Below are 14,661 nucleotides of genomic sequence, written 5' to 3'. Positions count from 1 at the left end.
GTGAGGGGAAGAAAGATTAGTTCAGGCGTAACAGTAGTGGAAGAAAGGACTATCGGAGAACGTTTGTCTCACGTGGCTACTGCGTCCCTGAGGTGAGAGGCAAGATCTAGAAACAAAGGGCTAAGATCTTGGTGAGACGGATGGCGCGAAGGGAGGGAAGAATGCTCAGTGAATGTTCGTCTTACTTCTGTCCTTGAGGTGAGGTAATGACTATATAGGCCGGGCATGAAGGCTGAGTCACGGCGCAGGTTTGCATGCCTTGCTTCTAATTTTTGTCACTTGTACCGCGTGTCTTGCCTGGCTATTTGTGTTTTGTAGTATAATGTTAGGCTGACTTGGCTCTTTTGTCTCTCAATCGCCCTGCACCTCGCCAGTACCGCCAGTACCTCAAAAGTTTACGTATTCGTTACAGATTTTACTGGAGGCTGCAGAACGCTTAGCCTCAGACCTTACTATTATTTCCGATTGGGGCAAGAAGAACCTGGTGTCCTTCAACGCCTCAAAAACACAGTTTCTCCACCTATCCACTCGACACAATCTTCCAAACAACTATCCCCTATTCTTTGACAACACCCAGCTATCACCTTCCTCAACACTAAACATCCTCGGTCTATCCTTAACTCAAAATCTCAACTGGAAACTTCATATCTCATCTCTTACTAAATCAGCTTCCTCGAGGCTGGGCGTTCTGTACCGTCTACATCTCCGTCAGTTCTTCTCCCCTGCACAGTTGCTGTCCATATACAGGGGCCTTGTCCTCCCTCGTATGGAGTATGCATCTCATGTGTGGGGGGGCTCCACTCACACAGCTCTACTGGACAGAGTGGAGGCTAAGGCTCTTCGTCTCATCAGCTCTCCTCCTCATACTGATAGTCTTCTACCTCTTAAATTCCGCCGCAATGTTGCCTCTCTTTCTATCTTCTATCGATATTTTCATGCTGACTGCTCTTCTGAACTTGCTAACTGCATGCCTCCCCCCCTCCCGCGGCCCCGCTGCACTCGACTTTCTCCTCATGCTCATCCCTATACTGTCCAAACCCCTTATGCAAGAGTTAACCAGCATCTTCACTCTTTCATCCCTCACGCTGGTAAACTCTGGAACAATCTTCCTTCATCTGTATTTCCTCCTGCCTACGACTTGAACTCTTTCAAGAGGAGGGTATCAGGACACCTCTCCTCCCGAAACTGACCTATCTTTCGGCCACTTCTTTGGATTCTTTTTAGGAGCAGCGAGTAGCGGGCTTTTTTTTGTTAATGTTTACTTTTTTGTGCCCTTGAGCTGTCTCCTTTGCTATAAAAAAAAAAAAAAAAAATATATATATATATATATATATATATATATATATATATATATATATATATATATATATATATATATATATATATATATATATATATATATACCTGAAGCTTTTTCTCTCCGCCACAGTCGCCCTACTGGCTGGTGCGGCGCGGCAGGACGCAGGCGGCCAAGGCGGCGCTGCAGCGGTTGGTGGGCTCCGAAGCCGTGGCGGAGGACGAGCTGTCGGCCATCAGCAGCATGCCCACCGCCACACAGACCTCCCTAACGCAGCAGGTGACGCACCACTTGATCTGTACTGGAAATAATGGATAATACTGTACTGGGGCTGTACAAAGGTCAGCACCTTCCCCTCCCTCCCATCCACCACCATTACTGCTTATGGGCAATAACGTGTCCACCACTGTCTCGGCCGCTCTGCTTTGTCTCTCCAACACAACGCCTCAGCAACTCTGTGGACCGCTCGGCGTGTCTTGTGTGTGTGTCTTGTCTGTGTGTTTTGTCTGTGTGTCTTGTGTGTGTGTCTTGTCTGTGTGTTTTGTCTGTGTGTCTTGTGTGTGTGTCTTGTCTGTGTGTTTTGTCTGTGTCTTGTCTGTTGCTGACGCTGCTTGGTCTGGCTTCAATCGCGCTGTGTTTTTCCTTTACCTTTGTTTGCCCACTAAGCATGCTGAGTGCTGCTGCTTGGTTTCCCTGTGCTGTGTCTTTCCTTTATCTTTGTTTGCCCACTAAGCATGCTGAGTGCTGCTGCTTGGCTTCCATGTGCTGTGTCTTTCCTTTACCTTTGTTTGCCCACTAAGCATGCTGAGTGCTGCTGCTTGGTTTCCCTGTGCTGTGTCTTTCCTTTACCTTTGTTTGCCCACTAAGCATGCTGAGTGCTGCTGCTTGGTTTCCCTGTGCTGTGTCTTTCCTTTACCTTTGTTTGCCCACTAAGCATGCTGAGTGCTGCTGCTTGGTTTCCCTGTGCTGTGTCTTCCCTTTACCTTTGTTTGCCCACTAAGCATGCTGAGTCCTGCTGCTTGGCTTCCATGTACTGTGTCTTCCCTTTACCTTTCTCCTCTAAACCCGCGGAGTGCTGAGCGCTGCCTCACCCCAACAGTTCACGGGGCCGCAGTGGTGCTGCGGATGCTGAGCTTCTTGGTGCTGTCCTAAACATGAGTGCTGTCCCTGTTCACAGTGAACTCGCTAAGTGCTGACCGCTGCCTCGCCCCACAGTTCACGGGGCCGCAGCGGTGCTGCTAGTGGTGAGCCTCTTGGTGCTGCCCTAAACACGTGTGCTGTGCCTGCTTCTGTCCACGGTAAACCCGCTGAGTGTTGACCGCTACCTTGCCCCACAGTTCACGGAGCTGGCCAAGGGCCGCAACGCGCGGCCGGTGCTGCTGGTGCTGAGCTTCTTCGTGCTGCGGGAGCTGGGCGGCCGCAGCTGCATCATGATGTACACGGTGTACATTTTCCGCGAGGCGGGCGTGCAGCTGGACGCCTTCACGTGCACGGTGCTGGTGGGCGTCGCGCGCACCCTCTGCACCTGCCTGACGGCGGCGGTGCTGGACAAGACGGGGCGGCGACCGATGCTCATGGGCACCGCCGTGGTGGGCGGCGTGGCGCAGGGCGCGTGCGGCCTCTTCCTCTACCTGCAGGTGCCGGGGGCGTCGTGGGTGCCGCTCGCCGCCGTGCTCGTCTACGTGGCCGCCTACGGCACCGGCATCGGCCCTATCCCGTGGGTGTACGTGGGCGAATTGGTGCCCTCCCCGGTGCGTTCCCTGGGCGCGTCGCTGATCACGGCGTGCGACGCGGTGGTCGTCTTCTCCATCAACCTCGGCTTCCTCAGGCTCATCTCCCACATCGGCCTCGGCGTCACCTTCATCATATTTGGCGTCCTTAACATCCTCATTGGTGTGATCGTGTGGCTGTTGGTTCCTGAGACAAAGGGTGTTCATCTGCAGGAGCTGGAGCTCGCGTTTTCACGGCCCGAAGAAGCTGCCGAGGAATCCGAGGAGCAAAGCATGTTGGCCGCGGCTCCAGCCGAGGCGTGCATGAAGGTCAACACCGGCACCCAAGACTGTTAATATGACTAGTCGTTACCTCTATCACATTATTTATGTGCATATACTAAAGACCTATCAGACGCATGTGTTCATCATCATCAGAAAGTTAATTTAATCAGCTGTGGAACACTTGTGAGGATCATGGTTGCACCATCATGAGGAAGCTAGTTTACTGAGTCACATCACTCACAGAGGAATTTTATGTAGTTGTGCTTGCAGATCATTTTCCGGGTGTCCTCCCCAACAAGCCCCGAGGTTGTTGGGCGCTCGTCACCATTTTTGTGTGGAAGGGAATGACTGTATGGATCTTGTTATCGAGATTCGCTATCGTAATTATCCCATTTCTGTATATAAAAACGTGCATTTATCGAGTCGTGTGTGTGTGTGTGTGTCTGGGTGTATTTCACCTCTTGGTCTGCTGCGGGTCTCTTGAGACAACCAGCCGTTCCCCTACGGAAGAGCACAGAGCTCGTAGTATCGATCTTTGGGTAGGACTGAGACCACTCACACAACACACCGCGACAACGAGGTCACAACTCCTTGCCTGCCGTCGCGTACTTACTCACTGCTAGGTTAACAGGGGCTACACGTGAAAGAAGATAAACCCAACTTATCTTCACCCGGCTTCGGAATCGAACCCCGGTTCTTGTGGTTGTGAGCCAGACGCTCTACCCCTGAGCTACCGGGCCGTGTGTGTGTGTGTGTGTGTGTGTGTGTGTGTAACTTTCTAAGACAAAGAATGCGGGTATCATGCTAAAGCTCAATAACTGTGATGGCGCCTTTTATTAATACCATCCACACGCTTCATTACTGTATGCTTATTGTGTCGGAATCGGGAACCCTCGGGAGCCCGTGGTCTCAGAACATCGGCTGCCGCTCGATTTCTCAGCCCTGTGCCTTCCATTTCATTTATATAAACTTTTTATCACCATTCGCATCGTGTCTTTCTCTTCCCTGTGCTAGGCGGGGCCCTCAACGACAGGCTCCTGGCGTCTTGATGTTACTGGTTCAACAATGATTTTTTTTCAGCCGGAAGATGCCGCATAAGGTTATCCGATCCATTGTTATCTTGCAGCATCGATATGAACAGCGTGTGGCCAGATCGCTTGCGTACTGTTTGTCGTTGATGAGGTGATAAGCTGAATTCATATCTCCCTGTTATCAGGCGTCTTGATTCACAAAGTTCGTTTATCTTATATTTGAAGGTTTAGAAACTATTTTAAATTTATCAGAAGCGAGTTCTTTTCTTCCCCGGTGTGTGAACTGCCTTACTGAACACCGGCCATATTGTTATTATTATTATTATTATTATTATTATTATTATTATTATTATTATTATTATTATTATTATTATTATTATTATTATTATTATTATTATTATTATTATTATTATTATTATTATTATTATTATTATTATTATTATTATTATTATTATTATTATTATTATTATTATTATTATTATTATTATTATTATTATTATTATTATTATTATTATTATTATTATTATTATTATTATTATTATTATTATTATTATTATTATTATTATTATTATTATTATTATTATTATTATTATTATTATTATTATTATTATTATTATTATTATTATTATTATTATTATTATTATTATTATTATTATTATTATTATTATTATTATTATTATTATTATTATTATTATTATTATTATTATTATTATTATTATTATTATTATTATTATTATTATTATTATTATTATTATTATTATTATTATTATTATTATTATTATTATTATTATTATTATTATTATTATTATTATTATTATTATTATTATTATTATTATTATTATTATTATTATTATTATTATTATTATTATTATTATTATTATTATTATTATTATTATTATTATTATTATTATTATTATTATTATTATTATTATTATTATTATTATTATTATTATTATTATTATTATTATTATTATTATTATCATTATTATTATTATTATTATTATTATTATTATTATTATTATTATTATTATTATTATTAGTAGTAGTAGTAGTAGTAGTTGTTGTAGTAGAATTAGTAGTAATAGTAGCAGTAGTAGTAGTAGTAGTAGTAGTAGTAGTAGTAGTAGTAGTACCAAAACTCCATCAGCCTTACCGGATCCCTCACCAATATATCATCGCTCAGGAGGCAGACGGCGAAATAGACCAAAGTGAAATAAGAGATATTAAAAGAAGAATCTCAGAAGAAAGACCCGAGGCCCAAAAGGACGAGCTGGACCGTCTAACACACAACCTGTCCACATAAATGTGTAGAAAAATCCATATAGAACAGGAGGCAGGCTCCTCTAACAGGCTAACGTCACTACCAATCAGAGCAAAAGGCTGCAGTCTCAACAAACAAGAATTTGTCGACGCCGTTGCTCTGAGATATGGCCCCGTCCCCCAACAGCCAACACAAATATGCGTGTTATGCTCCTGATAGGTGATCCAGATGGCTGGCCGATTAAGGGGCTTCCTGATCGCTGTGCATGTGGATCACCGAATGATGTCACTTACACCATGATAACATGCGAGAAGGGAGGTTTCGTCTGTATCCGACACGATGAGGTGAGGGATCTGACAGCCAGCATGCTCGGGGAGGTATGCAAAGACGTCATTACAGAGCCGCCACTGATCCCCCTAGACGGCAAACACCTTAGATACAGGACGACCAATACTTCACATGAGGCACGGGTTGATGTAAGTGCCCGCGGATTCTGGGTGCGCGGACGGCGGGTATTCATGGACATCCGCATATTCGACCCGATGGCTGCCTGTCACCGTGAGTTGCCCCTGAAGCCTCCCACCACAGGAACGACCAGGAGAAGACAAGGGCATACGGTGAAAGAACCAGCATGTAGATCAGGGCATCTTCGCTCCCCTCGTCTTCACCACATCCGGCGGGATGGACCGCAAGGCCCGATGCTTCTACGCACGACTCGCGGAACTGATCTCAGAAAAGAAGCATCAGCCAAGGAGCCACGTTTTCGCCTGGATGAGGTGTCGCCTTGCGTTCTTCCTGCTCAGGTCGCCCATCCTATGTTTCAGGGGCACCAGGCACTCTGGCTCAAAAGCGACCAACATTTCCATTATGGACTATGAGGCCACAGTGGTGGAGAGGGTCGGGAGCGACATGAGTAGTGAAGGAGTAGTAGGAGAGGATAAGGTGTTATAGATTTAGTGCTAAGTAGTATTAGTGATATGGTTGGAGGCCACAGTCATTAGCGAACAGAGTTGGGGCTAACGGCCGTAGTATTAATCTCCCCCATTCCCGTTCCCATCCCATCCCTTTTCCTTGGCTGTGACCCGCAGTTTTAAGCGTCCCCGGGGGGTTGGGGTTGATTAACACTACCTGGAGAGAGAGCGGATGGGGTCGAAAAAGTGTTGACTCCGCGGGGTGCGAGGCAGGACATCTTTAGGTTCCCCTTCGTATATTTCATGAATAAATAGTGTTCTATTTGTTATTATAGAAGAAAATATATTGAAAAGTATCAGAATATTTCTATGACTGATATTGTATCGCAAACTTTGCTGAAGTTAATATATTTCTTTTAGTTTGTAAAGACTCTTGTGTTTCCATTTGATTGTAAACATGCAGTTATTCCTGAAGATTTCTTTATAATTGCTCCAAAAATGGCAACAGACGGCAGATAGATGACTAAATATGGCATTATTATAGTAATACTTAACATATACCATAAAAAATGGCATTTCTTGGTGACCACCTTGAATTAAGATAAAAATGCCACCAATGACACGACCTGGCAACCCCTATGTGGCTGCCCCATGGCTGGCCAGATGTGTGACCAGTCATGGATACCAACCTGTCTCATAAATTAACTTACCCGCGTTACCTGTTATTCACATGTAGATCAACAACGTTATTGCTTTGTTTTATGATATATAATGTATATGAATACAATGGTGTGTGAAAAATCCATTATTTATCTCGTTTTCTGTAATTATTGGTTTGAAATTGCTGCCAACATTATTATGACCTGCGGGTTGGTCTTGTCTGGCCCGCCGGGGACGGGAAGGGAATGGGGGGGCTTACACATACCCCAGACCCGCGTATGGGGATGGGGACGGAAAGGGAATGGGGAAGATTAATACTACGGCCGTAATGACCTACAATATATGGAGCTCTCCATGATTATGTCGGAAAAATAAATGTGGGTGGAGGTATCTTTTTGTAGGAGAAAAATGTAGTAGTAGTAGTAGTAGTAGTAGTAGTAGTAGTAGTAGTAGTAGTAGTAGTAGTAGTAGTAGTAGTAGTAGTAGTAGTAGTAGTAGTAGTAGTAGTAGTAGTAGTAGTAGTAGTAGTAGTTGTAGTAGTAGTAGTAGTAGTAGTAGTAGTAGTAGTAGTAGTAGTAGTAGTAGTAGTAGTAGTAGTAGTAGTAGTAGTAGTAGTAGTAGTAGTAGTAGTAGTAGTAGTAGTAGTAGTAGTAGTAGTAGTAGTAGTAGTAGTAGTAGTAGTAGTAGTAGTAGTAGTAGTAGTAGTAGTAGTAGTAGTAGTAGTAGTAGTAGTAGTAGTAGTAGTAGTAGTAGTAGCAGCAGCAGCAGCAGTGACAGTAGTAATAGTAGGCCTCAATCAACCACTGAGTGTTTTTTTTCTGAATTGACAGTAGCACAGAAAATAAACGCAGACTCCCCATCATCATCTTCAGCTATTACCAGACCGTAGCTTCTGCGGCATAGCAGGGCACACCCAATTCCCGACGTCCCTCACCTCTGAACGGAAGGGAAACTGGATACTTTGTCCGTAGACTATAAACCGGTGTCAACAGGTTTTTTATCGTAGACGTGAAGAGAAAATTAAATTGGCTCAGTCCTCCTTTGTAAGTTTCTGTTTTCTGCGTTCACTCTCCTCTATGTTTTAGGAGGGAGATCTATGATAAACTGTTCAAACGCCTCCCACTTTTGTTTTTTGAACTTTTTCCCACTGACCTCTATGCTCTACCACTCTAGCTTTGGGTCATCTCCTCCTTTGTTTGTGTCACTGTCAGCCTGTTCCTTGTAGCTACGCCCCCCCCTCTCTACTAAAGTGTCACTTTACTAGAGACAACCCTTTACTTCCTACAATCACCAATAGTTTTTTATTTTTTTTTTATTTAAGGCTCGTTTCCCTTTCCTCCCCTTTCCTGCTTAGCCTCCCCCTCCCTTACCCTTCCCATCCTTCTCCATTCCCACCACTCTCATCATACGCTAAACTGGTAATTATGAGAGACAGCCCTTCATTTCTTCCTATCGCCCCTTGAGCTTCTTTAGATTTGTTTCCCCTTTCCTCCCCTCCCTTCCCCGCCTGCCACTCTCCCTCTCTTCCCATCATTCTCCTTCCTTCTCACATCACACCACACACTATAGAGACAACCCCTCACTTCCTCATTCCCCTCTTCACCACCCTTTCCTCCTCTCCCTTCCCTTTCCTCTCTTCTCCCTCTCTTTTACTCGTATCTATCTTTACCCCTCTCCCTCCTCTCCTTTCCCTTTCATCTCCCTCCCATCTCCTCTCCTCTCCCTCTCCCTTCCTTCTGTCTACCTTTATCCTCTTCCTCCTGTCCGTCCCCTTTCCCTCCCCACTCTCCCCTTCTCCCCTCCCTTCTCCTATCCTCTAACTGGCACTCTGTTTTGGCATCATTGTCGTCCGTAATGAAAATGCCAAAGCCAGTTGGGGAACAATGCGCGAACAATGGCTCCGAGACAGGCCCTGGAGTGGCGAGAGAGCGGGATGGAGGGCTCTGTGGAGGTGGTGGTGATGGTGGAAGTGAGGTTGTTAAGGCTGATTCACATTATACATAAAGTGACCGGCACGGAACGTACTGTTCCGGACCGACAAAATATTCTTCAATGGGAAACCATTGTTGTGTTCACACTGCTACAGACCTGCACGTCTCTGGCGCGGGGCGTCACCAGCACTTGCCGGTCGGGATTGTCGGCGAGAATATTTTGCAGGTCCGTGTCGGTACGGAACGGTCCGAAGCCGGTCAGTGTTGGATAGTGTGAACACGCTTCCGTCACCGACCGACACCTGTACAGCAGACAGGCGTGGCCTCGGGGAGAGTAGCACAGCATTCATTCATTCATTCATTCATTCATTCATTCATTCATCCTCTCTCTCTCTCTCTCTCTCTCTCTCTCTCTCTCTCTCTCTCTCTCTCTCTCTCTCTCTCTCTCTCTCTTCTTTCGCTGTTATTGCCTCCCTAAATGATGTGTTTCTTTTAGTGATAGTGTCCTCAAGTAGATTTAGTAACTCATGAAACTGATGTCTGGACAGCCTGAAATACTGATGGAACTTTTGTTGGTCGTCCATCAGTTCTTTGTATAGTGTTGCATATATTCTCCTTCTGTTTTCCTTTACTTTAATGATTTATGTACCCAAAGTCTTTTGCTTTTCTTTTGGAGATTTTCATTTTCCTCTTCTTCCATAAAAAAGTGCTATCACTGCCAAGTCATTGTCACTAATATTCTCGAACATGGTTAGCACAGCTGAGATGTGTCCGGGCTGAAGGACAGGATCGTACTGCTGAGAAAGAGACGGTGTGAGCACGGTGTTGCCGGCCCATGACGGTCCCGTGCAGGTCCGGGCCGTTTACGTGCTGGTGTAGTGTGAATACACATGCTGGTGCCGGTCAGTTACGGCCCCGCTCAGGTACGGTCACGCGCCGTAAACGTGCTGGTGTAGTGCGAATCGGCCTTTATTAGTTGTTGTTGTTAAAGATTTACTCCTAGTATCACTCGGCGGGTTCCCCGCTGCGACGGGCCGTCGCTAGACAAAGGCCCGTTCCCCCTTTTTAGGGGGTAAATCCTAAAAGAAGAACTAGGGGAACGGGCCCTTGTCCGAAGACTGCCCGTTAAGAGGGAAAAGATCGCTCCCCCCTGCACGAGGGAGCACTATCTTGTATTAAAATCATTTTAAGATATCTATATAAAAAGTTACTATTGTTATATAATCATTATATATATATATATATATATATATATATATATATATATATATATATATATATATATATATATCTATCTATCTATCTATGAATCTATACAATAATCTATCTATATATATATATATATATATATATATATATATATATATATATATATATATATATATATATATATATATATATATATATATATATATATATATATATACACACACACAGACATACATATATATAGATACATACCTATATACATACATATTTGGTGTCAAAAGAAAGCATATTAAATGTATTATTCATAAATGGGAAGAAATAGGGTTGAATACTAAATAAAATAAAATAAAATAACTTGTATAATAAGGTTTAATATAGGTTGATTTATATAGTGAAATGATTATGTAAAAATAGTAACTTTTTATATAGATATTTGATAATGATTTTAATACAAGATAGACAACATACTGAAGTGTTCATATATGAATTTTTATGCAGATATATTAATTTTTGTGGCGTCAGGAAGGTTTTTCGTCGCGGCGCGTGAAATGTGTCCGATTCGGCGAATTTTCGTCGCGACTTCTGGTCAGGCTCGAGCAAAATCTACTGAAGCTAGAAAGTGTAGCTTGGTGGCAAATGAAAGCTCTATTAATACAGAGTAATAATCAGAAAAAAAATTGGAAAGCACTAAGTAAATAAAATAAGTTATAAGCAAAAAACTAGGACGTGTCCAAATCGCGGGAAAAGGGCCGAAAAACAGGCTATTTTGTGATGGCTCAACGACAAACCTGGAATCGAACTATCAAAAACGCCTTCAAGCTGGTCAAACTACATTGCCAAGAGGGGCTACATGCCAAATTACAGCCTTCTATAGGTAATAGCAATGCCACACTTGACAAAAACGGCAAAGTGTCTTGAGTTTGTCAAAATCGCTCTCAAAAGGGTTTACGTTTCGAGCTCTAGCGACGAAACTACTGGGAGTAGGGAAATGTTATGCATCATATTGGAAAGCACATTGGTAGGACTAAATTATTTGTTAAATAAAAGTTTTGAAATTCTCAAAAAAAAAAAATGAGTCGGTTTCTAAGTTGGGAACTCAAAAAAAGTTTTTTTCAGTCTTTTTTTGCGAATTTATTCGCTTCTTTACCCTTTCGAGTCGGTTTTTGAGCACGGTCGTTTATTAAAAAATATAGCCCTTTCATTTTGCCGTCGATTGATACTAAAAACATTTCTGTAGCCCCAGAAATAAGGGAGTTATGGCGATTCGCATCAAAGCGGTTGATTTTCCAAAATTCGCGGCTTAGTGACAGGGCTGGGGCAAGCTTCCGGTCCATAGTGTAGGGTTCACTGATTCAAAAGTTGTTTGCTGTCGTTTTATTGACTTATTTACTCGCTAGAACGTTTTCTTGGATACTCTTTATTTTAGTATTTACGTTTACGTTTACTCGTACACCCTTTTGAAAATGTTTTCCTGTGGCGTTTTTTTTTTTTTATCTCTACTTATGTATGCTTTTCAAAACGTTTTCCCTTCCTTAATATGCTTTTTAGAACGTTTCATTAGTTGTTTGTTATCGTTTTATTCTTTCATATGTTTATTTACTCCTCATAACGTTTTCTCATGTGATTCCGTCCTTTTTATTCACTCATACGCTTTTCAGAACGCTTCCTAATTGTTTGTCGTCGTTGTCGTCTTGCCCATAGCGCTAGTCGTCCCCATCTTGGGCCCCATCACCCCCCTGACATACATTTCCCGCGCCCCGTAATCCTGACCACGCCTGACCCGGAAGCATATTTACGAAATGTTGTTAGGATTTTGTCGCGCGGAGGCTAGCCCCACCCCCTGCAGTGACTCCAGGCTTTGACACCTCCTGATTGGCTGCTGCCTCCCTCCTTCCCCTCCCTGCCCCCCCACACCCTGCCTCCCTCCCTCTCTGCCTTGCTCTCTCTCTCTCTCTCTCTTAGATGCAGAGAGAGAGAGAGAGAGAGAGAGAGAGATTGTCAAGGTCACGCGCTGACAGCCACAATCAACCCTAAAACTCCCCTCTCTCTATCTCTCTCTCTCTCTCTCTGAGCTTTAGTGTTCATTGTGGCTGTCAGCGCGTGATCTTGACAATCTCTCTCTCTCTCTCTCTCTCTCTCTCTCTCTCTCTCTCTCTCTCTCTCTCTCTCTCTCTCTCTCTCTCTCACATATTATTGTGTGTACCTTGTTGACTTACTAGAGAATGATAAGGAATCTGGTCCCCCTTTATAAAAAAAAGTTTTAATCAATCAAAGGTGAGGGTGTCAGAAGGTTAAGGTGTTCCTGCATGACCGTACTGGGCAATTCTGTCTCTCGGATAGTGTTTGTAGCTTTTTCTGGTTGCCTTGCGCTTGTAAGATTATTTGTAAGGACGTTTTTTTTTTGGGGCAAGAATGGAGGGAAAATTGCAACGCACCTCACTTGTTTGTGTCGCGCGAGGCACTGCTGACTGCTGTGCCGAACGGCTCGACGCTTCCTCCCTTATCCCAGCCCAGTGGGCCGCGCGGTATATGAGGATCACAAGTGGCAAATTTACTGATAAAAAAATATTCTAATGCAATTTTACGTATATACAAGCAGTGAATGATACTGCATATGTTGACGCGTGTGTCTGGCTATGATGCAACAGCGCGGGACATTTAAAAATGGTTTCCAGTGGGGAGGGGTTTTAATTTTACGAAAACAAACTTCACCACACGGCAATTTACCCTTTCAAGGGCCTTTTGAGCTAAAAACCTCTACTTATCCGATTTAAAATTTATTCCTCGAAAAATACCCTTTAAGTGTTGCTTGAGATAGAATGATATCTTGATGATAGGGTTTGGGTGAAATTTGTAAATTTGATCTATAATAAATGGTGTTCACAGTTGGCTTGCTTCTTGCATTCTTTCCCATGCCACTTTTTTGGTTGAAGATGGAATCTAGCTCGCCCTCTTGTGCAGTAATCACGGCGAATCCATCTCTGGGAGCGGCGATTTTGGATGCATAGTTGTTGTTTCGGGAGAAGGCATCTTAGTAGGCCATCTTTGGTCTTTCTTCGGTGGTTTTTTGGATGCTCTATGCTAGTCATGTATCGGATATCCGCATCCACACTCCCGGAACATCCGCATAATTTTTCACATCCGCATCCGCATCCTCATTTCTGATAAATGAAACATCCGTAACCGCACCACACAAAGAGGATGTTGCGGATATATTTTATTGTTATGCCGGACGTGTTACTTGGGTTCCGTGTCACCGTCAGGAGACTCCGTGGGAGGGAGATATGTAAACACTTTGCACAGTTTCTGTAGTTTAATGTTCTTCCTTAGTAGTACACTTCACTCTGACTCTTCACTTACCACTAGCTTACTATCACTGGGACTGACTCTCTCTCGCCCTCTTCTCCTATATATATCCAGAACAGTACAGTCTAGAATATTACAGTATATTTCAGATCATACAAGAACATGTAGCAAAAATATATGCGAGTTGGCAACACTTCCCGCCTGGCGCCTGGCCGCGCCCGGTGGGGCGCGGACGGCTCGCCTTCCTCCCCGCCCCTTTGCTCGTTTCTCCGGGAGCCTTCTAGAGGCCTATGGTCGCCGGGGGAAGCTTCCAGCACAACACTACCCCCCCCCCTCTTAATTGTGATCATCCCGATCACACACTTAACTATGTACAAACATAAGAGAATTAATCAAAAACATAATAATCGTCGTATCGCTGTGGACGCCTGCGTTGTCTCTGTCTTCTGTTCGTTGCCTCCTGCGCGTCTGTCTCTTGGTGCGCCTCGTCGTCGTCCGCTTCTTGGGGTGTCCCTGGAACATCTGCCGAAGCCGGGAGGTTATCTCCCTCGGCTGAAAGGGCCAGGAGGCCTACGTCGTCGTCGACCTCCTCTCGGTCCTGGACGTCCCTTGCGTTTTCGTCGGCTGGTGGGTGTCTGTAATTGTTCCAGGTGTAGTTTCCCGGACCGTGGTACCTCCATAGGCGGTTGACGTGGACAACTTTCGGCTTGGTCTTTTCCGTTCTCCGGATTCGGTAAGTCACGTCGGAGAGGCGTTCTAGCACAGTGTAAGGGCCTTCCCAGGGGCTCTGTAACTTCGGAGACTGTCCTTTCTTCCTCTGCGGGTTGTAAAGCCAGACTCGGTCTCCTTCCTTGAAGTCAACGTGGCTTGCCCTCATATTGTAACCGCGCTTCATGGCCTCCCGGAGAACTTCAAGGCACCACGGACTTGATGGTGCACCTCTTCCAGCCGTTCCTCTAGTTGACGGGCAAACTGAGGCGTCCCTTGGAAGGCTTTCCCCAGGAGGCCTTCCTGTCAGTAGGTCCACCGGCAATCGCAGCTCACGTCCAAACATCAGCTTT

At 44.3% G+C, this 14,661-nt stretch overlaps 1 protein-coding gene across 9 annotated transcripts in view; it reads left to right on the top strand.

Annotated features, from left to right (window-relative positions):
* LOC127002043 (facilitated trehalose transporter Tret1-like) overlaps positions 1–14,661 on the top strand; it is a 156,402-nt gene that overhangs the window by 30,925 nt on the left and 110,816 nt on the right. For 4 of the 9 annotated variants that reach the window (XM_050867395.1, XM_050867396.1, XM_050867398.1 and 1 more), the window contains exons 5-6: positions 1,430–1,576; positions 2,635–4,279. The exons of 2 other annotated variants lie outside the window; for them this stretch is intronic. In XM_050867395.1, the coding sequence (XP_050723352.1) occupies positions 1,430–1,576; positions 2,635–3,363 (876 nt within the window). In that variant the 3' untranslated portion in view covers positions 3,364–4,279. Of the gene's footprint in view, positions 1–1,429; positions 1,577–2,634; positions 4,280–14,661 lie in introns of those variants that run through there. 3 more of the 9 variants (XM_050867390.1, XM_050867391.1, XM_050867392.1) reach the window with 3 other exon arrangements.

The sequence above is a fragment of the Eriocheir sinensis genome, chromosome 22 (assembly GCF_024679095.1).
Source record: "Eriocheir sinensis breed Jianghai 21 chromosome 22, ASM2467909v1, whole genome shotgun sequence".
Lineage (NCBI taxonomy): Eukaryota > Metazoa > Arthropoda > Malacostraca > Decapoda > Varunidae > Eriocheir > Eriocheir sinensis.
This window is presented reverse-complemented; position numbering and strand designations above follow the sequence as displayed.